This window comes from Echiichthys vipera, assembly GCF_963691815.1.
Source record: "Echiichthys vipera genome assembly, chromosome: 2".
Lineage (NCBI taxonomy): Eukaryota > Metazoa > Chordata > Actinopteri > Perciformes > Trachinidae > Echiichthys > Echiichthys vipera.
The window spans coordinates 23901084-23924654 of NC_139827.1; the positions used below are offsets into that span (position 1 = coordinate 23901084).

Consider the following 23571-nt stretch of genomic DNA (forward strand, 5'->3'; position numbering starts at 1 on the left):
TTATTATTGTGCTATATTTGTTAGCAGAATGGAAAGCTGCCTTCATGATGGCTCATAGTTTGATTCAAGCAAAGGGCACATACTAATTACAGTTAAGTCTAACCACATCTATATTTAATATACTTGGTATGTAAATATATTTAAAGGGAGAGGTGCAGCAAAGAAGACACACACCCAGAGCCTTGTTAAAGAAGATGGGTGGGTCAAGGTGGGACAACTGGTTCTACGGGAACACAGGCATGGCATCACTTATTGTTAACCGCTCTCCACTCTCTCATAGTTTGTTTGTTTATTTATTCATTTCAGGCATACATTAAACATTGGTCACAAGTCACCTCTTGTCCATCATAGTTTCCAACAAAAAAATAAATAAGATATTGCTAACATTCATAAGAGGAAAAAATAAATAAATAAACCAAAATAGTTGCCTGAATAAGAGTAGGAAGAAGAAAACGTATTTAATCCTACCCCATAATACATATTAAACAAAAAATCAGCTTCATTGTGACACAGGGCTATCAACAACTTTCAACTAATTTCATACAAAGTTGTGCACTATATTAAACATAGAAAGTAACAGTTTGAGTATTCACATATTGGGTTTGACTTTCTCTAAAGCAAGATGTTTTTAAGCTCAACTGAAGGTGGGTGTTCAAATCTAGCATATATGCAGCTTTTTTGCACTCCTTATGTGAGCTGATCCAAAATTAATGAATTTAAAAAAATTCTCTTTGTCTTTTTGTCCACAGACTGCAGCTCTCAAGTCGTCAGAGACCTGAGGATTGTCCTGCTGGGGAAGACTGGATCAGGAAAGAGTGCAACAGGGAACACCATCCTCAGACGACAAGCTTTTACCTCGAAGATTTCTGCATGTTCTGTGACAAAAACATGTAAAAAACAAATCGGCCGTTTAAACGAAAGAACCGTGAGTGTGGTCGACACCCCTGGTGTCTTTGACACATCGATTAGGGAAGAGCAGCTGAAGAGAGAAATAGAGAAATGTATCATGCTGTCTTTCCCAGGACCCCATGTATTCCTGCTCGTGGTCAGACTGGATGTACAGTTCACAGAAGAGGAGAAGAATACTGTTACATGGGTCAAGGACAACTTTGGTGTAGAAGCCTCCAATTACACATTGGTGCTTTTCACTAGAGGAGATGAGCTCAAGGGGGAGTCCATTGATGATTATTTAGACCAAAGTTCTGAACTCAAGAAGTTCATCAGTGGTTATACAGCTGGTTACATTGTGTTTGACAACACACGCATGGAAAATCGCACTCAGGTGGCTGATCTGTTTGAGAAGATAGACAACATAGTGCAGTGCAATAACTATTATACTATAAGCATGTATGAAGAGGCCCAGAGAAGGAAGACTTCGAAGGAATGGGGGAATACTATGAAGACTGCAGGTGGTCTCGTTATTAGCGCAGCAGCAGTAGCCACAGTCTTGACCCTTGGTCCTGTTGCACTGGTACAGGAAGCTGCATCCTTAGGGGTTGTTTTTTTTTATTCTTTAATCGCAGGTGTGATCTGGAAGTGGATGCAATCTACATAGCTGAGTCATGTCAAGCCATGGTCCTTGTGAAGCAAACTTTAGGTTATTCTCTTGATGTAATTGTTATACATGAGCGCAAATTCATATGTTACTTTTTGTATTTATTTCATTAATGCACATGCTTACATAGTCACAGTTTGCCGCCTTTACACTATAAATGAACCTTTTATGACAAATCTTTTAAATACTTATGCTGTACACAATATCATTTTGTGTAGAGAACACTATTGTAATATTTCTGTTTGATTGGTAAGAATACAATTAAACAATGTGAAAACAATTTCAAACAGTGTCATTTGTAGTTGTACCATATTCTTTCTTGCATGAAAATCCCAGTTATGAAAGCAGGAATTCCCACAAAAGCTCCTAGGGCTCTACACTGTTGGTCTTGCGTAAAAACAAAAATATCTTGTGGGATAATGTAAGCTCAAAAACATAGTTAGCAACTTAAATTAGTTTGACACCACAGTTAGCAGCCATCGGTGTCAAGTGTAAACTCTTCTTCTCTATAGACCTTTTCAAAGATGTAAATATAAACATTCTAAATGTGTCTAAAGTTTGTTTCCTGTTGCAGTTAATGTGAATGACATCAGCTGACAGGAAGTTAGCAAGGACCAAAGTTGTTGCCTAGCAATGGAATTCCATTAAAAATGTCTATTAAGTAATGAAATGATCCATTTTTTTAACTGATCAGAAATGAAAACGTAGGCATGTTTACTGCTGTATTCATCATCTTCTCAATTAACTTTCGGCAAGGACGTGAATACAAGTATTTTCCCCAAAAATAAATTGTACCTTTAAGATTATAAGAAACATTAATAATATGCCTACATCATGCATTATAAATAATATATTATGATGGCAAACAATTGACAACACTCAGACAGCATAACAACCATGCTTTTGACACTTTACCGGTTTTGACATTAAAGGTCATATGTTTTTTTTTATTATTGTGCTATATTTCTTAGCAGAATGGAAAGCTGCCTTCATGATGGCTCATAGTTTGATTCAAGCAAAGGGAACATACTAATTACAGTTAAGTCTAACCACATCTATATTTAATATACTTGGTATGTAAATATATTTAAAGGGAGAGGTGCAGCAAAGAAGACACACACCCAGAGCCTTGTTAAAGAAGATGGGTGGGTCAAGGTGGGACAACTGGTTCTACGGGAACACAGGCATGGCATCACTTATTGTTAACCGCTCTCCACTCTCTCATAGTTTGTTTGTTTATTTATTAATTTCAGGCACACATTAAACATTGGTCACAAGTCACCTCTTGTCCATCATAGTTTCCAACAAAAAAATAAATAAAATATTGCTAACATTCATAAGAGGAAAAAAAAAATAAATAAACCAAAATAGTTGCCTAAATAAGAGTAGGAAGAAGAAAACGTATTTAATCCTACCCCATAATACATATTAAACAAAAAATCAGCTTCATTGTGACACAGGGCTATCAACAACTTTCAACTAATTTCATACAAAGTTGTGCACTATATTAAACATAGAAAGTAACAGTTTGAGTATTCACATATTGGAGTTACCATAGGTAACTCATTAGAGTTACATAGTAACAACAATTACCAACAATGAGAGACAAACACCAATAATGGTAAGAGACAATACCAGCAATGGTAAGGAAATGACAAATACATAACATAAACACTAGAAGTACAGAACAATTAAGACCCTCTCTCTATATATTGTGACCAGACCAGATGTTTGTATACATGTTTGAATCTGTGAATATTTTGGCATTGCTTGTGGTGTGTGTCCAGACTGTTCCATAGTTTCACACCTTGTACAGATACACAAAAGCTTTTACGAGTAGTTCGAATTTTTTATATAGGATAATAGTTGTATTACATTTTACAAGATCATTAAATTTTAGTAACTTGGACTGGATAAAAAATTCATGAGTGTGATCTAGAAACCCAACCTTATGAATGATACGCACTGCTCATTTCTGCAATATGACCAAAGGGTTAATAGTACTCTGGTACGTGTTTCCCCACACTTCAACACAATAGTTAAAGTATGGGAGTACCAAGGTACAGTATAATGTACGGAGTAAATTGTGATCAAGGTATGGTTTTAATTTATTTAAAATCGAGAGGCTTTTAAAGATTTTAGTTTTTATGTATCTGACGTGGGGTTTCCAGGACAATTTATTATCAATTATAATTCCCAAGAATTTATTTTCATTCACATTTTCAATTTTGATACCTTCGATAATAATTTGAGTGTCGGAATTACATTTTAGACTGCCGAACATCATTGATTTTGTTTTTTCTATATTGAGGGATAGTTTGTTCATGTCCATTCACTTTTTAATTATATTTAGTTCCTTGTTCACAGTATTCACCAGTTCATCATAATTATTGCTACAGTAAAATATATTAGTGTCATCAGCAAAAAAAATAAGTTTTAATACTCGAGATACATTGAAAATGTAATTTATATAAACATTAAATAATTTAGGTCTTGGCACGGACCCCTGGGGCACACCACAAGCTATGCCAAGTTCTCTAGATATGTAATGCCCCATTTTAACATACTGTATCCTTCCAGTCAAGTAACTTTTCAGCCAATCCCCAGCTACCCCATGAATTCCATATTTCCCCATCTTACTGAGTAGAATCGAGTGATTAATAGTATCGAAGGCTTTTTTGAGATCTATAAAGATACCCACTGCAAACTTTTTTTGATCAAATGCGTTTGTGATTTCTTCAATTGCTTCCATTATTGCCATTGATGTGGTTCTGTTGGCTCTGAAACCACATTGACCTTCATGTATTGTCTGGTGTTTCTCAAGAAACTTTTCAAGCCGAGAGTTAAAAAAGTTTTTCAAGAAGTTTTGAAAATTGAGGCAATAAAGAGATTGGTCTATAGTTTGTGCAACTGTGTTTGTTATCATTTTTGAAGAGTGGTACTACTTTTGCAAATTTTCATTTTTTGTGGAAAACAACCAGCCTGGAAGGATAAGTTGCAGATATAAGTTAGGGGTTTTACAATATTGAACACAACCTTCTTAACCAGCATCATGCTGATATCGTGACAGTCAGTAGATGTCTTGCTTTTACATTTTGATATAATTTTAGTCACTTCCAGCTCATTTGTAGCAGATAGGATAAGCGACAATGGACTCTTTTTAATTGTTGAAACGTATTCCTCAGTTCCATAATCTGGAACTCCAGCAGCTAACCACATGCATCACTTCCAACTCTTTTCATAGAAACCATTTCTTCAGTAGAAAATACTTCCAGTGAAAACTCTTGACAGCACATTGTGTTGATGAGACACAGAAACAGGGAGGTTGATTAGAATAAAGGCATTTAAAAGTGCTATATTTGTTTAAAGTGCTTTTTTTCAATGCAGGGAACATTTTACACAGAAATACAGGCATTGACTCTGTGAATTTGCAATGTCCTGCTCTGTTATTGTTAATTTTATTTGTTCCTTTGACACATCCACTTATCACTCCCTTGCACTATAGTTATATAATACTTATATTGTGGGGCTGAGTACAGTAGGTGTGTATACTTTGTAGACACCTTTTTGTAAAGTTAGTGTTATTTGCTTTTATTTCTTTATTTTACCTTATTCTGTTTCTTTTCATACAATTTTTCCCCCAGTTTCTCAGCGTGCAATGTGAAGGAGCGACGCCTGCATTTCATTGTGTAATTCTGTTTTGTGAAATGCCAAAAAAAGATGTTGAACCTTGAACTTCGATTATCAATGAAAGGGAAACATCAATAGAAAAGTAAGTCAACTAGATCTCTGGTTTCTGTCTTCACAAAGACGATGCAAATGAGATATGATGCCACGGCTCCTTTAAGAGTTTGTGCCACACCTGAATTAGGGAGTCACCTGCTTTAGCATGTAAGAATCAGAAGCATGTCAACAGCTTTCTGAAAGTTTCACTTTCTGGGAAACCACTGAGAGAGAGAGAGAGAGAGAGAGAGAGAGAGAGAGAGAGAGAGAGAGAGAGAGAGAGAGAGAGAGAGAGAGAGAGAGAGAGAGAGAGAGAGAAAGAGAGAGAGAGGGGGGGTGAATGACTAGCACACAGAAGTACAGACTGTGAACTGAATAAAAGGTTAAAAGAAACAGACAGGTTGTTTTGTAAATTGTGTTTCTTACAACAAGATGGGTTTAAGCTCAACTGAAGGCGAGTGTTTTAACTGTAGCATACATGCAGCTTTTCAGCACTCCTTATCTCTGTCTTTTTGTCCACAGACTGCAGCTCTCCAGTAGTCAGAGACCTGAGAATTGTCCCGTGGTGATTATCCTGTTAAAACTTTAGGAATAAAAATCATTAATTACCTTGCGTGAGTGTCCAACCTGTAAATTCTATTAAATAGTTTAAACTTAAATGCAGAAGCATAAATACTACATGTCATTCATTCATTCATTCATCTTCAACCGCTTATCCCGCTTATATGTGATTTAAATGCACAACCTTTATTGCAGTCTATAAAGAAAGAGTTTAAACGTTGGTCCATCTTAGCGGAAGTGCTGAAGATGGACATTCTTCCAAGATTATCCTTTCTATTTTCCTCTGTTCCTTTGTATATTCCAGAAGCTTGATTTGATAATATAATCCATTCATCTTCAACCGCTTATCCCGGGGTCGGGGTCGCGGGGGTGCTGGAGCCGATCCCAGCTGACATCGGGCGTGAGGCGGGGTACACCCTCGACAGGACGCCAGTCTATCACAGGGCACATAGAGACGTACAGAGACAGACAACCATTCACACCTACGGGCAATTTTAGACTCATCAATTAACCTAACACATGCATGTCTTTGGACTGTGGGAGGAAACCTACATACTACATGTCGCAAAATGTAAATGTTACATTTTTTGTTATTATAAAACAGAAAATTAAGTATTGACAAAGAAGACAGGAGAAAGTCAGAGGGGAGGAGTTGCATTTAGATAAAAGCCACAAAGATATAAAAACATATAAAGATATAAAAAGAGAGGAAATTGAGAGGAGAAAATGTTATTTTTCCAGTATTTCAGATTATGCCCAGTGCAGTCTCAACCTGATATGAAATGTTTCCCTGCTCCAAAATTGACAAACTTCGCCTTACCAGCAATAGTTTTATTTTGTGAATTTTTGAGAATATGTCAAAAAAACAAAGTTGGTTTATTATAGAGAGGGAACACATTTTGGAGCAGGTATAAACTACACTACACAGAAAGTCTATCCCCCTACGTCATAGTATGAAATACTGGAAAGAATTATACACTTGGTTTCAGGGCATCATTGAATCTAGACAGGAGATTCAAAATAAATACCGCAAGATTCTTTTTTTCCATTTCTACAGTGAGTCTAAGGAGAGAGTAAAGAAAAGGCTACACATTTCACTTCACAACCATTTCAAATCAAGGAAGCAGCCCGTCTCCTAAAAATTACGTTCTCATAAAACCGCATTTACAATTATGTTTTGGGGAAAGGTTCTGTCCCAGATTACTGTTGTCTTTGGCCTATCACAAATATGTCTCTTATCAGCATTCTGCATATGGAGGTTGGTCGGAGTGGACGGATGGGTCCAAACGAGCAGAACTTTCACCCAGGAGACAACTGTTCTTTCCCCATGTGAAACTGAAAGTCAAAGTTGTGTTCTTGTTTAATGTACTTAAATTACGTAACAATTGCTGCAGCCATTTCATGTGTGCCGGTCAGAAAGTCCTGAAGACCTAACAGCAAAAAAGAAAATAAATATGCCTCATAAATGAGAAAGCAGTTTCATTGTATAGGGGCAAGACAGGGTTGTATTAAAGGTATCAGCATTTTATTGTTCAAACAACCTTACTAAAAAATCTGATAATGGAAGTTTGTTTTTTTCATTGTACAGTTTGAACATTACAGAAGAAATGTAATTCAGCTTAATCACTATATGGTGTGCTTGCTTGGATGTGTGGCTGATGCAGACTGGCCCACAGTTCACTATATTACGGCCTTTCTTGGTCGTTTTGTTGTTGATGGTTTGTGCTGGCAGGAGTATGGGGGCAGTATATAGTTAGGCGTTAGGAATGCTTCCTCACTGAAATGTGATCACTAACCATTGTCTCTCATTTCCTTCAGGGAAGTGAGCTCGTCATGTTACTAATAATACAGAGGGGGAAACAGCACATCGCTGTTCAAAAAACAAAGAACAGTGATTAACTTTCATTGACATTTTTAAGCTACGAAAGAATAAATTGTATATGTATATGTAGTATATACAAACTTTATGGGATACAGTATGGCTCAAAATGTCGATACATTCAAACATAATTTATTAGGACTGTTTCTCAAAAGATAAGAGGACGACATATCTGTTAAAGTATAACTCATGATGTGGGTTTTATATATAAGCTCCAAACAATAAATGTGTGAAAAGAAAACAAAGAAAACAAAAGAAAACAAGTATTGCATTTCATAACATTTGTTTACTGTCAGTATTAAATTCACATATTTTATTGCAAACTTAATCATTTTGGAAGCAGAATGCGGAAAAGGCCAAAAAAACATCATTCACTGATTATTTCTAAACAGTAAATAGCAATGTGTACAATACTTGTACATTATATTCAATGTCACATACTGCAGATGCATTAATATGTCCTTGTCACAAGCCTCCGATGCGTTATACTGGAACATTTGCTTTGGCTTGGCATCTTATGCCCTTCCATATGCAAAAGGCAGCTAAACCACATAAAACTCCCAGGATGAGCACTGGAGCTCCTAGAGCCAAAGCCACCGTGGTGTTGGCTCCCACTGCTATAGACACCCCAGCTACCACCAACACAACGGCAGCAGCCGAGATCACGTGTATATTCTTTCTTTTAACCTTTTTCTCCTTTTCTCTTTCCTTTTCTTTCTTCTCCCTCTCTGCGTCCCACATTTTCCTCTCCTCCTCTTTCTTCTCTTCCTCCTCTTGTTTCCGTCGCTCCTCCTCCTCTTTCAGCTTCCTCTGGGCTTTCTCATACATTTCATTGGTGTAGTGTTTTCCCCCGTTATCCTGTATCATTTCCTTGACCATGGTGATCAGCTCTTTGACCTGTACTTGGTCCCCTTTGTCATTGTTGTTGAAGGCATGGTACCTGCGTCCAAATGTAATAGATAGTCTCCGGAGCTCTTTGCACTCCTTCAGAGCATTGTCAGCTTTGGCCTGATCTTTGCACGTAAACAGCATGATAGTGTACATGGAGGCGTCGTCTCCAAAGTTATCCTGGATCCACTTCACAGCGTTCCGTTCCTCCTCGGTGAACCTTACTCCGAGCCTGATCACCAGTAGGAAGGCGTGAGGGCCGGGCACCGACATCTTGACGCACTCCTCTATTCTGATTTTTAATTCTTCCTCTGTGATGGCTGTATCAAAGAGACCTGGAGTGTCAATCACCTGGACCACAGTCCCATCCACTTCCCCGGTCTGCGTCTCACAGTGTTTGGTCACAGACACAGGGCTCGGGTCCTCTTTAAAAGCAGCTCTCCCAAGGATAGTGTTTCCTGTCGCACTCTTCCCTGATCCAGTCTTGCCCACCAGGACTATCCTCAAGCCTCCAGACAAATCCAGAGCTGTAACAGCAGAGGCAAAATTAATGTTGAGCACAAGGCAAAAGTGAATCCTTTCTTTTATTGGCAGTGACTGTTTGGATTTATGGGTACCACTTGGGTTGTTTAGGTTGTGAAAGAACTATTTGAATGGTTTGTTTCTCCCTGTAGTAACTTGTTTTGTGTTTTGAGCTGTGTCTTTAAAGGGGTTGAGTTTTTGGTCACTCGTAACACCATGCCATTACGAGTGTTTTGGGTTTTTTTGCAGTTGGTGGCAGTAATGCGTAAATAAGTTAACCATATGTAGCAACAAAGACAAGGAAAATGGTTGCAAACATGGATGTTGTCACTGCGCAATCAGTACCGTAAACCCAATTTGTTCCACTCGTGCAAAGATGAGGTTAAGCAGACACACTGTAAAGTTATTATACTTTTTCTTGCGTACCTGTCTGCATAACCCAACAAAAAAAATTTTAAATGATGAAATGGTATTGACCTCAAACGGTTAGGGTCAGGACAGCTCATTAGTCAGGAAATAAGATCTGAACACCATAGGTTTCCAGTACAGATTGGGTAGTGAGAGATGTAAACTAGGGATGTAATAAAAACGCTGGATACAACACCACCAGTCAGCTTTACTGCCAAAGGTGGCCAACTGTGGTCCAAACAGTGAGCCAAAAAGTATTGTAAAAGAGACATATAATAATAATAAGTAATAAATGTGTAAAAGTTTGGCCTAGAAAAGGTATTTTTATGTCTGGGATGTTATCCCAATGCAAAGTCTATTGGCCATGTGTGACTATGCGGGCGGGGCCACCTGAAGAAACACTAAAGCGCATGTGCATGGCTTAGTGATTTTTATTCAAATGAATGGGCACGATCCTGCAGTCCAGTGTCCAATTCTTATAATACATGTAAACATTTCACAATTCAAAATATTATTAAAAATCAGCATTGCAAGTGTTTTATGAGTAAAAAAACACATTCAACACATCTGCTAGACCTCTAGGACATGCACAGTGTGTTTTGGTGAGAAACACTGAATGTAGAAATAGCTTTATTTTAATTTAGTCTCTCAGGAAGCTCATTCATCCAATAACGATCTGTTCATAAATAATGTATTACATTTACAACCACAGACTCGTGTTTTATGGTAGTGGAAGAACTCTTTTATTAATGGTCGGCTCTCCACTCTTATTATAAGGTGCAAAAACTAATAAGTTAATAAGTCATTAATAAAGGATTGTGCATTTTTTCCTGATATGCCATCAAAATACAGCAGTTATGAAGACAGAGCTAGAAATACCAAAGAAGAATTAACACCAGACAAAGACATTTTTCACAACCTGGACACCCAAACTTGTCAATTATCTAAAAGCAATAATAAACTGTGTATTTCAATAAATAACATCATTAGTTTAAAGCCATTATAAAATGTTCCTCAATAGAGAGTTGTAAAGGTACTTCTAATTACACAGAGATTTCATGAGAGAGACAATGAATGAGCCTACCGTCAAAGTTATTCAGACCACACCCATCAGACCGTGGTAGAGTTTTCTGCTTCTTTTCTCGCAGTGGTATTGCTGTGATATGAAATTATACCATTGAGACACAAAAGAAAAAAGGCTATCACTCACTGCATCATTTTCAAAGTCTACGTTTTTACGATTTCCCCTTTCCAGCGTCACAGTTTCACAGTACGTTTAACATCTCAGAGTAATTAATAGACCAGTCCTGTTTTGTTTCGTAGTTAAACACAAGTCAGATCGAATATCTTACCTTCAGCCATTACTTCAGATTCAACTTTTCCAGTTCCCAGGTGGCCAAATGCGTTGTTCCAGGCCTCGGTTGTGAACTTAGATCAGTTCTGTGGCTTGACTTTAGTCATTGGTTTTCTGGAAAACTTCTGGAAGCCTGGCCTATGCACAGGGGGCTTCCTATTTCCTTGTATTGTCTTTAGTTTACATCTGCATCCCAAAGAGGCTGTCCACAGCTCTGTGAATATGCTGAATAGGTTTGTGTATTGGCATGGCTGTTTTAGAAAGTTCAATCACAACATCACTCAAGCTCTCTGAAAGAGAAATATGTAACATTTCCACAATAAAATGTCTAAAAATGTCTGAAGACCTATGTTCTATGTCTTGTCAAAATGTGTTTTTACATTGTTTATTATTTCCAACAAAATTCAAAACCAGAGAAGTTTGTAAACTTATTCCAGAAAACAGTCTGTTAGGTTTAGCTTGTCAATGGCAACATATAACCTTTAGCCCCTCTAGTTGCTCTAAAAGGGCGAAACCCAGGAACTCAACACAGTTTTAATTTACTGATACATCAGAGTAATTGTAAATCATACAATGTCACACAATGATACTCATTAACAGTAATAGTTTCATTAATTATACCATTATGCAACACAAAAATCCATGAGAGACCTAACTTATTGTTATGATTCAATATGCAGCTTACTACAATGTGCTATGTGTCCACTAGGAGTAGTTTGCACAATGGAGCAATTTCTCATTGACCCCCATGTAAAACAGGCCGTTTTCACAACATGATTAAATCTATTTAAGGCCTGTTTATAAAACAGCATTCTAGTCTGTATGTTTAGATCATATCTCTATGACAACACTGAGGGGGGTGAATTTTTTTTGTACCAGGCTAGTTTTTATTTTTTTTGGTTAATGTTTATGAATAATTAGGGGCGCGGCCTCTTGAGTGACAGCTAGCCCCTGGCCTTCACTTCTCCTCGGAGGTATACGTCAGCCAGACAGACGTATCTTCCTCCCCCATACGTCACATACATGCCATTTCTTGGTAAGAGGAAACGAGGCGGAAAGACAGACAAGATGGTGACTCCCGTAGGCCAGTATGATTGGATCAAGTTAGGAGAACGGACCCCGACGGATATGCTTTGTTATTTCATCATTTTTTACACAGTCTATGGCTATGACAAGCTAAATGCTATATGCTACGACAAGTGGCTCATGCTAACGCTTGGTGGCTAAACCATAAGGTAACATTATAATATTACAACAACTTTTACATTATAACCTTACAACAATGTTCAACACATTCATAAAACTATTTTTAGTATGATTGTTTTGAACATGGATAACAGTTCTAGGCTACCCCACAATTTAATTTGTTTCTCTTTCTGCCTCACTCTCCACCGAGACTTCGCCGGGAGAAGACTAGACAGCTGCTCCGGAGACAAATCTTCAGTAAGCAAACTCAAATTCAGAGAATCCCCAGTTCTTGGGGTCACAGTGAACTGCTCCGGTAACACAGTTTACTAAAAGGTTCAATCTGAGTTGCTACAGCAGCTAAATAACCCGTCAGCTACTACCATAAATGTAATCTGCGTTACACACTGCAGCTATTTCATTATAATAAAGCTAGATAACGTGAGTAAAAGTTTAATAAATTAACTGAACATGATTCGAGTCACGTCAGATAGATAGATTCATCGGCATTGGTGGTTGTTTAACAATGAAGACAACAACTCCCATGATCCCACGCTACTCCGCTACGTCATCAAAGTCCGTCTTTTGTAATACATTATAGGGTATCTTACTATAACCATATACTAAGACTTGAGAATACAACCCCCCCGGAGAAAACCTTTACATTCTACCGTTGTTGACATCACCTATCAAAACAAAATATCTTAAATATATCTGTTCCATCAAACATACTGAAATCAATGATTAACTTTTAGAAATAGGTACACCTATTTGCAATCACTGATGCAGATCCCAAAACGAATACGGCTTATATTTGGTGGTGGTGTGTGCAGTGAGTGTCAGCTGAAAACAAAAAAAACAAGTGAGATCAGTAATGAATGCCAGGAGAAATGAACTGAACATCAGACTTTATTGAAAACATTTTTGAGCCAACACAATAACATATAAAGTATGCCAACTGATATTTCAATGTAGGATTTAGTTAACAGGATCTTACGGCTAAGTATTTGTTTCAGGCTTAGCCATTATTAATTGCCTCTGCAGTGGTGTAAGTACTGTACTAAAGTACACTTTTTAGGTACTTGTTCTTTACTTGAGTAATTTCATTTTATGCTACTTTATACTTTTACTCCACTACATTTATTTGGTAACTTTACTTGCTAGTTGCTTAACATATTCAGATTACTGATACACACTATTATCAACAAATTTAAATGTATAATCCATAAGATTTGAGATACTTTATTTCTAGCGGACTCTTTTGTGGTAAGATGTAATTGCAGACGAGCCTGTTCTGTAGGAGCCCTCCATCATGTCATGTTCACAGTTGCTATGCTTCTTGACTTTTTTGGCGTTAACTACTTAAAAAAGTCTGCTGTGCAATCATAACCTTGAATGAGTGCAAGTGCTCCACCAACTGCCGTGAGAAAATTTGAGGGGTAAAGCATTCCTGCTGTAACAGTCCCGATGAAAGCATAAACCATCTTTTTACACGAATCACTACTCTCGTCCCCCTTATTCCTCTCCTCATTAAGTTTCTCCTGGGCTTTCTGGTACATCTTATTGGTATAGTGTTTTCCACTATTGAACTTCACCATTTTCTCTACCTTATCTAGAAGTTCTGTGACTTGGCTTCTGCTTCGTCTCTTGTCATTGATGAGTGAATGGTATCTTCCTCCGCACTGGTTTATCAGTCTCTGTAAATGTTCGCTCTCTGCCACATAGTCTTCGACAGATTTACTCTTTAAGAAGTCAGCATGTGTAAACAGGACTATGGTATACATGGGAGAATCTGTGCCAAAATTATCCTGGATCCACTTCACTGCTGCCTTCTCCTCATCAGTAAATCTCGATTTCAGACTGATCACTAACAGAAACGCATGGGGTCCAGGAACTGACTGTTTGACACACTCATCAATCTTTTCTTTCACCTCCTCTTCTGTTTTGTTTGTGTCAAACATCCCTGGGCTGTCGATGACAACAATGTTCCTGTCACCATCATATACCTCTTCTCGGTGACAGTCTTCAGTCACAGATTCAGGTGACATTCCCTCTTTAAAGACATCTTCTCTCCCCAGGATGGTGTTTCCAGAAGCACTCTTTCCTGATCCAGTTTTTCCAACCAGAATGAGTCTCATGTCAGTCAGATGTGTTGAACCTGTGGACAATTGATAAAACATGGAGTTAATATGTGTATGTAAACCCATTCACAGTCACTGGGAGCCCTGATACACTGCTAGCTTTAACTGTTCAAACAATGATTGCTTAACACACTGAGCACCAGCCTTGTTGAAGCTAACTTCCATCACAAAAACTACACCTGCCAGTGCATGTTCACATTGTGGACGGGATTTAATAAGATTTTATTGATACTTCATAAACTTGGAGCCATATGATACCAATTCTGATTCCAATTTGTCACAAGTTCTTAGCTAGAACCGGTTCTCAGTTCCCATCCCTAGCTCACATACTGCTCTGCATACTGCCGCAGCATATACAGTATATAGAGATGAAGGTAACAGTAGTTAAAGCGTTTTAGCTGGCAAGCAAAAGCTACCAAGTTAGCCTCAGTTAAGAGTTTATACAGTGTCCTAGGGGGGCACGGTGGTGTGGTGGTTAGCACCATGCATTTTTCCAAACAATGATTATCACCTCCAAAAACTTAACCAACTGTACTATGTGTGTATGTGTAACAAGACTGAATTAGAAATGCAGCAATGTGCATTAATGTCCTTTATTCATTCTAAATGTTTGCATACTGTACAGTACTGTGAGGGCTCTTATTTCTCTCATATATTTAGCCACAAAATGTTTGCAAAAACAAAAACGTAAGTAATCAGACCCTCTCTACAATTCTGTGGTTTCTGTTCAAATGGGGTGTTGTGTGTAAATTAATGACGGGGAAAAATCTATTTAAAGTATTTTAGCAAATGGCTGCAAATTAACAAAGACTGAAAAATTTAAGGGGGTCTGAATACTTTCCATTTTCACTGTATGTGTTCACTGACAATTCTAAAACAAGACACCTACTTAAGCTTTCAGCTGGAATTGCAATCGGCAGTGCTTGAAATGCACCAGGCTGAAGTCCGTTCTGTTGTGAATGTGTGGTTAACAGTTTTGCCAGCAGGGTGTAAGCATTTTAACAAAGTGTAAGAGATCCATATTTTTTACTCTCCTCTCATGACAAACCTGCAGTGCCAGTGACATTGTTTTTTCTTATTGTAAATCACATACCTTTTTTGCAGTGAGCAGTTTCACCACATAACATGGCCAGCACAAGAAGGCTGCAACATGGGATCCAAACCTTTCCCCTCAACATCTCTGTAACAGTGATCTCTGTTGAAAACCTAACAAAATTAAAAAAGATGAAAAGTCTATTCAAAGCAAGAACAAGAACAACATTAAGGTTGTTTTGAAATAGAAATTATAAAAGAAATTGTGCCCTCAATTGTTTGGCCATAAGCAAAACAATGCAGGCAGAGCACTAGTCTTACATTACAATAAAACAGGTATTTTAGCTTACCTGTACACAAGTTCCTTCAGTTGACTGATATGTCAGCAGCTGGAGAGATTGTTTTATAGCACAGAACTATATAAGAACCCACCCACCCGACTGTCATCTAAAGATGGTGCTGAACTGTTTAAGTTTCATTTCTCTGGAAAACAGTAGTTCAACAAAGAAAGGGAGAAGAGGAGGGAGCCATCTATTGGTGGCAGGAGGAACGGCATAGCTGCAAAAATGTGTGTGTGTGTGTGTGTGTGTGTGTGTGTGTGTGTGTGTGTGTGTGTGTGTGTGTGTGTGTGTGTGTGTGTGTGTGTGTGTGTGTGTGTGTGTGTGTGTGTGTGTGTGTGTGTGTGTGTGTGTGTGTGTGTGTGTGTGTGTGTGTGTGCGTGCGTGTGTGCGTGTGCGTGTGCGTGTGTGCGTGCGTGCGTGCGTGCGTGCGCGCGTGCGTGCGTGCACGTTCTGCTATTGCCGACAATACATTTTAGTCTTAATGCAGATGTTTTAGTGTGACACAACTTTACAGCACGAGAAAAGAACTGATTGGTGATGATTTTTTTCAACATTTCCATTGCAAAATTTACTTATAACTTTAACTTTACTAATTTGTGCACCTCAGGCTACATCCTGCTTGATGGGGAAATAAGTATCTTTTTCAGATTTTAGGAGCAATGAGGAGAGAAAAAAAAATAATAATAGTAAAATAATTTCCTTAACAGGGACAGATTACTCTCCATTTTCTTTTTTGCCCAATATATTTGTGCAATATACTGTGTGTGTGTGTGTGGGTGTATGTGTGTGTGTGTGTGTGTGGGTGTATGTGTGTGTGTGTGTGTGTGTGTGTGTGTGTGTGTGTGTGTGTGTGTGTGTGTGTATGTGTGTGTGTGTGTGTGTGTGTGTGTGTGTGTGTGTGTGTGTGTGTGTGTGTGTGTGTGTGTGTGTGTGTGTGTGTGTGTGTGTGTGTGTGTGTGTGTGTGTTGTGTGTGTATACACTATACAATTGGCCTGCATAACATTTTGTGACACCATCAGTTTAAGGGCAAAGTTTGACATTTGGAAAAACAGTTATTTGCTTTCTGGTAGAGAGTTAGATGAGAAGGTCTGTGGGCGGTTACTTTAGTTTAGTTTAAGACAAATGGAAACGGGGAGACAACCTGGCTTTGTCCAAAACAAAATCTATCAACACCTCTAAAGCTCAATTATCAACTTGGCAAATCGAGTTTGCTTAATCCATATAAAAACATTAACTTGCCACCTTTCAATCTCTTTTTTAATATAAGCATTTTTCTATTTTTCTCAATGAAATTAAAAAGAACAGTGATGCTTCTTATATTTTTTATGGTCATTAAGATTTTTAAAGAAAAGCAAAGTCCCTATGAGTACATTTTATGTTTAATATAAAATCACATTTATGACTGTAAATTTCATCTGAACCCGTCTCATCTGTGAACATAGAAAAAGCTGTCAAAACTGATGTATTGAAAAATAAAAAGGCAAAAACCAAGCTCAGTTTATACAAAAACCCATCCTTGAAGAATAAGGAAAATAAGCAGATTTTAAATGTCTGTTGCCTTCTCTGTGGACCATTGAAAAAAAACTGGGAGAACAATAATTTACATTTTTTCAATTTCAGAATCCCCAAAAAGATAAAGCGATTAACTTTTTTTTACTGTCATTTAATGCAGAACTTTACTCTGTATACCCGGTCGGCCCTCCTGTGGTCATTGGGAAGCATGACAGCATGAACCAGCAACACTCACTCATTCACTCTCCCCTGTCCTATCTATTGGTCCTGGTTTCGTGTCACTTTGTTTACTTCATTTTTATCGAAGTACTGTCCCTTTGTGTTGATTTTGAATGTGAGCACTGATGATTTGATGGCATAATGTGACCAGCACGAGCTTGATGCAAACTGGGAAACAAGCTTGTTCTCCCAGCAATCTGTGATCTCTGTCAAAACCTTAAAAGCTACAAAAATAAATTAACTTTAATTTTAAATACAAATAAAATATTGCCAGCAATTTATCACACCATATACAGTAATATACATATTGAACCTATACCTGTACAACAGGTGTTTTCTCAGCTCTGTGAAATGTTGGCAGGTGGAGAGATTCTTTTATAGCACAACAATAGGTGTCTAATAACAATGCTGCTGAACTATTTTGGTTTCAGGTTTCACTTTTGCATCACCACATTAAGTTTTTTACTTAAAATTACTTAAAAGTACTTTAGTACTCCTAAAGCAAATAGGGCAAAGACCCACTGAACAGGACAAACCAGAAGAGAGTAGGGAGCCAAAAGCGTGTGGCAGGTGCTGCTGCTGTTTGTGTGTGTGTGTGTGTGTGTGTGTGTGTGTGTGTGTGTGTGTGTGTGTGTGTGTGTGTGTGTGTGTGTGTGTGTGTGTGTGTGTGTGTGTGTTCTCTATCATCTAATTGCTTGACAAGCTGCGTCCTTCCATCTCTATCTCTATGGCACAATCTCGTCTCAGCTGCTGTGTGTGACCATAGTGACTGATTGGACTGCTGACAAACTCTCCGTACACTAGGTGTAGACATGCTCACATTCCCATCCCATGTTTGAAGTCATAGAAAGCCCAAGAAATGATGTGATGACAGCAGCAGTTGATGTTTTGATGCGTCTGGCTGTGTGCATTGGGAGATCTGAAATGATATTGAAGGCCTTGTCTGAGATGACCTTTACAAATCAGTCAGACAAGTCAAGTTTATTTTTATATCTCATTATACTGTATGTGTCTCAGTTGGCTGCGACAAAACAATGAAAACTCAAAACACCTTAGACCATGAGGGAAATGGGGAGATTTGTAGAAGGTTTGTAGAAGTAAGCGCTTGTGATCGTGAGCGGTCTCAGCAGATAAACAATTTGTCCAGTGAAGGACAAGGCCAAGTAGAAAAACAGCATCACGTTACAGCAGTCCATGCTTAGAAGCAAGCCTCTTATCCTATGTGTGTCCTTGTGTGTGTGTGTGTGTGTGTGTGTGTGTGTGTGTGTGTGTGTGTGTGTGTGTGTGTGTGTGTGTGTGTGTGTGTGTGTGTGTGTGTGTGTGTGCGTACGAGCCTGTGTGTGCGTGTGTATGTAACTATATGTGTGTCAGAGAAAAAAGACAGACAGAACAACATGAATCCCCACGTGCAGTCAGAGGCAGGAACATCTGTGTTTAACTGTGTGTACCTGTGTGTGTGTGTGTGTTTGTGTGTGTGTGTTTGCGTGTGTGTGTGTGTGTGCAGTTATTGCTATAACAAAGAACAAGGCTAAAAGTGTGTATCACCGCACGTGGAAAAAGGGTCGTTGGGCCACACAGGAGTGAAAATGGCTCAGATTTCCTGCAATGTGAAGTTCCCATCATGCGACAGCAGAAATGCAAAGATCAGACTGTCTCACTGCGGAGGCGGAAAAACAGGACCGAATGACATTTAACATATATTGATCACTTGTAAACAATTCAATTTTCTAAATATTTTCCATTTATATATTTTCATATCCAACATGCTTCTTTCACTGTCAATCCTTTGATGGTGACACGATACAAATTGCATGCAGGTAGAATTGCTATAAGCCATTAACTCATCAGAATTATTCAAATAAACAAACATTAATAATACTTAGAAACATAAAATAAAATAAAGCACATATTTTTCATACATTGAGAAATGAGCAACTGGCCATTTGCAAAACAGGTTAATTATCAGCTCGAACTGCAATTGTTAGCATGTTCAGCTACCTAGCCCACTACCTACAGTAGCCTATGACATTCCGCCTCTTCTTTTTCCTACATGCAATACAAAACAAAAGGTTTAAAAAAGCTAAGATAAACCTTAACTAATGCTCGCGAAAGCTCAAGATAAATACGTTTTGCACTGCTAAACATGGCGGTTAGCTGTGAACAGTAAATATTGAATGTAAGCAAAAGAAAATATAAATAAATGATGTACCGTACATATGACTTTTCATCCATTCACATGATGTTCACACAACACTTTCAAATGAGGCCGCACCCACTTAGGAGACAGGAAGTGTTTACCATTTTGTTCCATCGGCGCTGCCTGAGATGTGATAGCTTGGCTAACATTTGGGGAAGTTTAAAGCCAAACTCGTAATCAGACATAGCGCCATATGTTTGACAAACACACTTTTATCCTAAAAGTCTTTATTTTGTAATCTTAAAAGTGAAAATGACTGTAAAAGCGACTATCTACGAAAAATAGCATAGTTATGTTAGAATGAAGTAACAGTCTGATCATACACTTTTCCTTGTGTTACAGGACTAACAAGCTTTACAGAACAATGGTCTTATTTTATTTCCATGTGTTCTACATGGATTGTTAAGTAGGAAGGATTAGGACTTCTGGCATTGTAGCTTTAGCACAATATCATGCATTAAGCCATCAAGAGCATAATTAAGATCACTTTTTTTAGGATTACCTTTTAGCTATAGTTGATATAATCTGCCAGTGACAGCTGTCATTTCAGCCGTCAAAAATTGTAGGTCATCTGCTAAAACAAGAGGCCTATTTTTGCCTACCTCTGTCTGAAATGACAAAAAAAAAAAAATTAAAAACTGCAAGTATAGTGGGCCTCTATCATTGTCATCATTGCACGCTGCTAGAAAGCTTATAGGCATGACAACAGCAGCTACGGGACTAGCGACCTAACAGTCGGTTGTCATTTCTTTCTGATTATATATTATTTTTGTTTCCGGTGAACTATAAGAAAGGAGAAAAGATAATACACATAGATGAAGATGCAGATGATGAGTGAGCAACATGTCTCCGCTCATCCTTTGAATGGCATAAGAGAAGAAAATGTTACTGGTTTTCAGGTGTTTATAATAAATTCATTGGTCCATTAAATGTGACGTTTGAGTGGATATTACCTGATTCTTCCTTACATACATACATATAATGGACTGTGTGGGTTGTCTCTGAGTCTCTGCCTCACTTTGGCACAGCCTGTATTATTTAGTTGCTCTCGGACTTAACCGCTAACATATGGACGTCACACATCTTGGCACCCAATTTGTGCTCTATGAGTAAAGAAACTACTCAGACACATTTTCTTTTTCTTTTTTTTTAAGAGTTAGCACTTTAATTACAATTTGTAGGCGACCGTGTGTTGTTCTTTCATTTTATGTTGCTTGTTACAAATGCATGTAAGTGTAAAGCCAACCAGAGTGGCCAAGTCAGAAGCAGTGGCCATGGAAACGCATCTGATGTACTTCCAGCACGTGGAACAAACAACCCTCACTGAGTGCAGCACACACAGCAAACACATCCAGCTTGTTCACAAAAACATAGATGTGTGCAAGGTGTCTTTTTTACTAACAGCAAGCAATTAAAGCATCTTGATAATAACCAGTACGATGAAACTTTTTCACATAATATTTGATGTGGCCTAGTTGGGGTTGCGTCCCTTTTGTCTTGGTGCTACAAAGCTTCACTTTGGGGGAAGAGATGTAATCAAACAACACCCTGCCTCACATCCAATCTCCCTCATGACTGTGTCCAAAGCCTTTTTTTTACAGAGGCTCTTTCAGCTTCAGAAAAGCAAGAGTGGGAGAATAGCCATCATGGATGTGAAAGCTAAATAACTTATGTTATAATAATTGAAGGGCACTGAGTGACAAGTCTACTTGGTAATTTATAGAGTTGTGTAGGATGGGAAAATGTATATGCAAACTGGAAACATCACCTTTAATCTGATTGTTCAGGTTGTTTGGGATTTTGGGCTGTGGCAATCATGACCCCAGGTTAACACACACACACACACACACACACACACACACACACACACACACACACACACACACACACACACACACACACACACACACACACACACACACACACACACATTATTATGCAATAGTCATAATAATCAAGTTCCTGACTCAACATCCTCCCACTCCCTCCTTCACAGTTGTGTGAATGGGTAGCACACACACACAACAGATATATAGATAAAAAAGATAGATGGATTTCGCAGCTTTCTGTATTAATAAGCAAGCCACTATGCAATTAAATATATTTTATTTTGAAAGTATAATCTCAAGTGCATGTAATTAGACAACGATAATGCATTATATGTAAATTAATATCAGTGCTTAATAGGTTGTTTTATTCGCTCTGTAACCCTTCGTCTTATACCCTTATTGTCTCTCACTGAATCTGACATTTTTCCAGTGCTTTGTCGGGCTTTCTTGCCGTGCGTGGCCCAATGACTTGTCGGAGGTCCGTACTAAAACTCGGCCTACGGGCCAGAGGGTGCAAGGCGCCACAGGCATCATCGCTCCCAGGGTTGCCCTTCCCCGGCACACGGCCTGGCCGCATAGCCTGGTAAGAACGGAGGGAGACTTTGCGGTGCTGTGAAGGGCCAGTTTCAGTCGGAAGCCCGCCTCGCTTTGCTAAAGTCTCGAAAACTTTCTCTAGATTCGTGCTTTCCTTTGCAGACGTTTCAAAATAGGCACAGTCATCGCCGAGGGCTTGGAGCACCTCTGCCTTAGATACTCCTCTCTCAGACTCTAGGAGATCCACCTTGTTCGCGCAGACCACCAGAGGAACCAGCAGCTGCGCGCACCGCTCCGGCACAGAGGATTTGGTCAGCTTGCATTTAGCGGCCAAAATCTCCGTTCGCAGGGCGCACACCTCTTCGAACGAGCTCCGGTCATCTAGACTGAATACTAGAAGAAAAATGTCTCCTGTAAAATAGGAAAGAACATTGATTTTATTATGCTCATCCATGCATTATTCGAGTCCAGCATTTATGCATGCACCTATCACCTGCAATGATTCTTCTGCTATGAACACATACAACACATACTAACACGCACTTCAAGTTTTTGCAGGACAGATATTATTACTTAGTCAATACGCACCAGTGAGGATAGACAGCCGCCGCTTGGCTGGGAAATCCCGTTCCCTTGACGCGTCCAGAACGTCAATCTGGTAGGTCTCTCCGCGAATACGAAACAGTTTCCTGAGGAAATCCTCAGAGGTGGGGTTATAGTCCTCCACAAATCCGTCCCGAAGGTATCTTCTTAGAATGGAGGTTTTCCCGACTCGCGGCGCGCCAAGAACGACGATGCGCTTACAGTTCTGCGGTTTGGTCGGTGCTTGCTCTTGGACAATCTGGCGGTGCCGGGTTTGACCGTGGAGAACCAGAGCTGCCAGCTGATCCAGTACGGATCTCTTGCATGGATGGCTGCTGTTGGCAGTGGACAGTTGCCTAACGGCTCCCTCTGAGCGCGTCTTCTTTTCCTGTTTCCATTGAGATGAGGCCACTTTAAGTATCCCCAAGCCCGCTTTAATTCCCGATGAACTCAGGTGCTGCGACGCGTTTTTGTAAGCCAGTAAGACTTTGGAGGACCCGGCGCATTGCCCGTCCATAGTGCCATGAAACTGGGGAGCATCTTTAGTGGAGCAGCTGAGCTGGTGCGCCACAGGGAGGGAAGTGGTCTCTGAGCCGGTGGAGAGGCTGCCTCTTTCCATCTTCTTAATATGGTTTCAGTCCGTGGATCTGCGTAACAAAGTGGGCAGAAAGTAGGTGCAGAATGTGTGTTCAGAAGTTTCATAGGTCTGCTCAAGCTTGTCTGTGGTGGTGGCTGATGTCAGCTCTCTTTATATCCTCAACCCCCGTGATTCATCCGCGTCACGCTGATTGACAGAAAGGGGTTTTTTGTTCTTCTGGAGAACACAGTTTGTTGAAGAAGCATAATGTAGCACGGACATTTTGATATGATGTAGGCTACCCACTGAATAACCGTATAGCAAGGCATAATGTATTCTATAGTCAATAAGCAATAAATGATTGTCATGATCTTCTTCTCATAATACTAATAATAATACGATTAATAATACTACGAATAATAGTAATAATATTATTATTGCTATTATTATTATAATTATTATCATCATCATCATCATCATTATCACTACTACAGACTATAGCCTATATAGCCTACATCTAGTAAACTTATT

At 38.9% G+C, this 23571-nt stretch overlaps 4 protein-coding genes across 4 annotated transcripts; 1 reads left to right on the forward strand and 3 right to left on the reverse strand.

Annotated features, from left to right (window-relative positions):
• Positions 1-604: 604 nt before the first annotated feature.
• Positions 605-5818, forward strand: LOC310956327 (GTPase IMAP family member 7-like; the record flags this gene model as incomplete). Its single annotated transcript, XM_083926523.1, has 3 exons — positions 605-644; positions 750-1471; positions 5801-5818. The coding sequence occupies exons 1-3, from the start codon at positions 623-625 to the stop codon at positions 5816-5818; spliced, it is 762 nt and encodes a 253-aa protein (XP_083782649.1). The 5' UTR covers positions 605-622.
• A 2383-nt stretch (positions 5819-8201) lies between these two features.
• LOC310958376 (GTPase IMAP family member 9-like) lies at positions 8202-10954 on the reverse strand (the record flags this gene model as incomplete). The annotated part of the gene is made up of 3 exons (XM_083929290.1): positions 10889-10954; positions 10621-10692; positions 8202-9133 (listed from the first exon to the last, which is right to left on the reverse strand). Exons 1-3 carry the CDS (start codon positions 10896-10898, stop codon positions 8202-8204), a joined length of 1014 nt encoding a protein of 337 aa, XP_083785416.1. The 5' UTR covers positions 10899-10954.
• Positions 10955-12966: 2012 nt separating this feature from the next.
• LOC310958384 (GTPase IMAP family member 9-like) lies at positions 12967-15642 on the reverse strand. Its single transcript, XM_083929303.1, has 3 exons — positions 15599-15642; positions 15310-15422; positions 12967-14233 (listed from the first exon to the last, which is right to left on the reverse strand). Exons 2-3 carry the CDS (start codon positions 15392-15394, stop codon positions 13434-13436), a joined length of 885 nt encoding a protein of 294 aa, XP_083785429.1. The 5' UTR covers positions 15395-15422; positions 15599-15642; the 3' UTR covers positions 12967-13433.
• A 6111-nt stretch (positions 15643-21753) lies between these two features.
• rasd2b (RASD family member 2b) lies at positions 21754-23082 on the reverse strand (the record flags this gene model as incomplete). The annotated part of the gene is made up of 2 exons (XM_083926534.1): positions 21754-22292; positions 22470-23082. The coding sequence occupies 2 exons, from the start codon at positions 23080-23082 to the stop codon at positions 21754-21756; spliced, it is 1152 nt and encodes a 383-aa protein (XP_083782660.1).
• Positions 23083-23571: the final 489 nt, after the last annotated feature.

What these genes read in the sequence shown, in the direction of transcription:
- LOC310958384 (XM_083929303.1), bottom strand. Translation starts at nt 15,394, where the DNA reads ATGTTGAGGGGAAAGGTTTGGATCCCATGTTGCAGCCTTCTTGTGCTG. An exon ending in AACTGCTCACTGCAAAAAAG is followed by an intron (nt 14,234 to 15,309) that starts GTATGTGATTTA and finishes AATTGTCCACAG; the next exon opens with GTTCAACACATCTGACTGAC.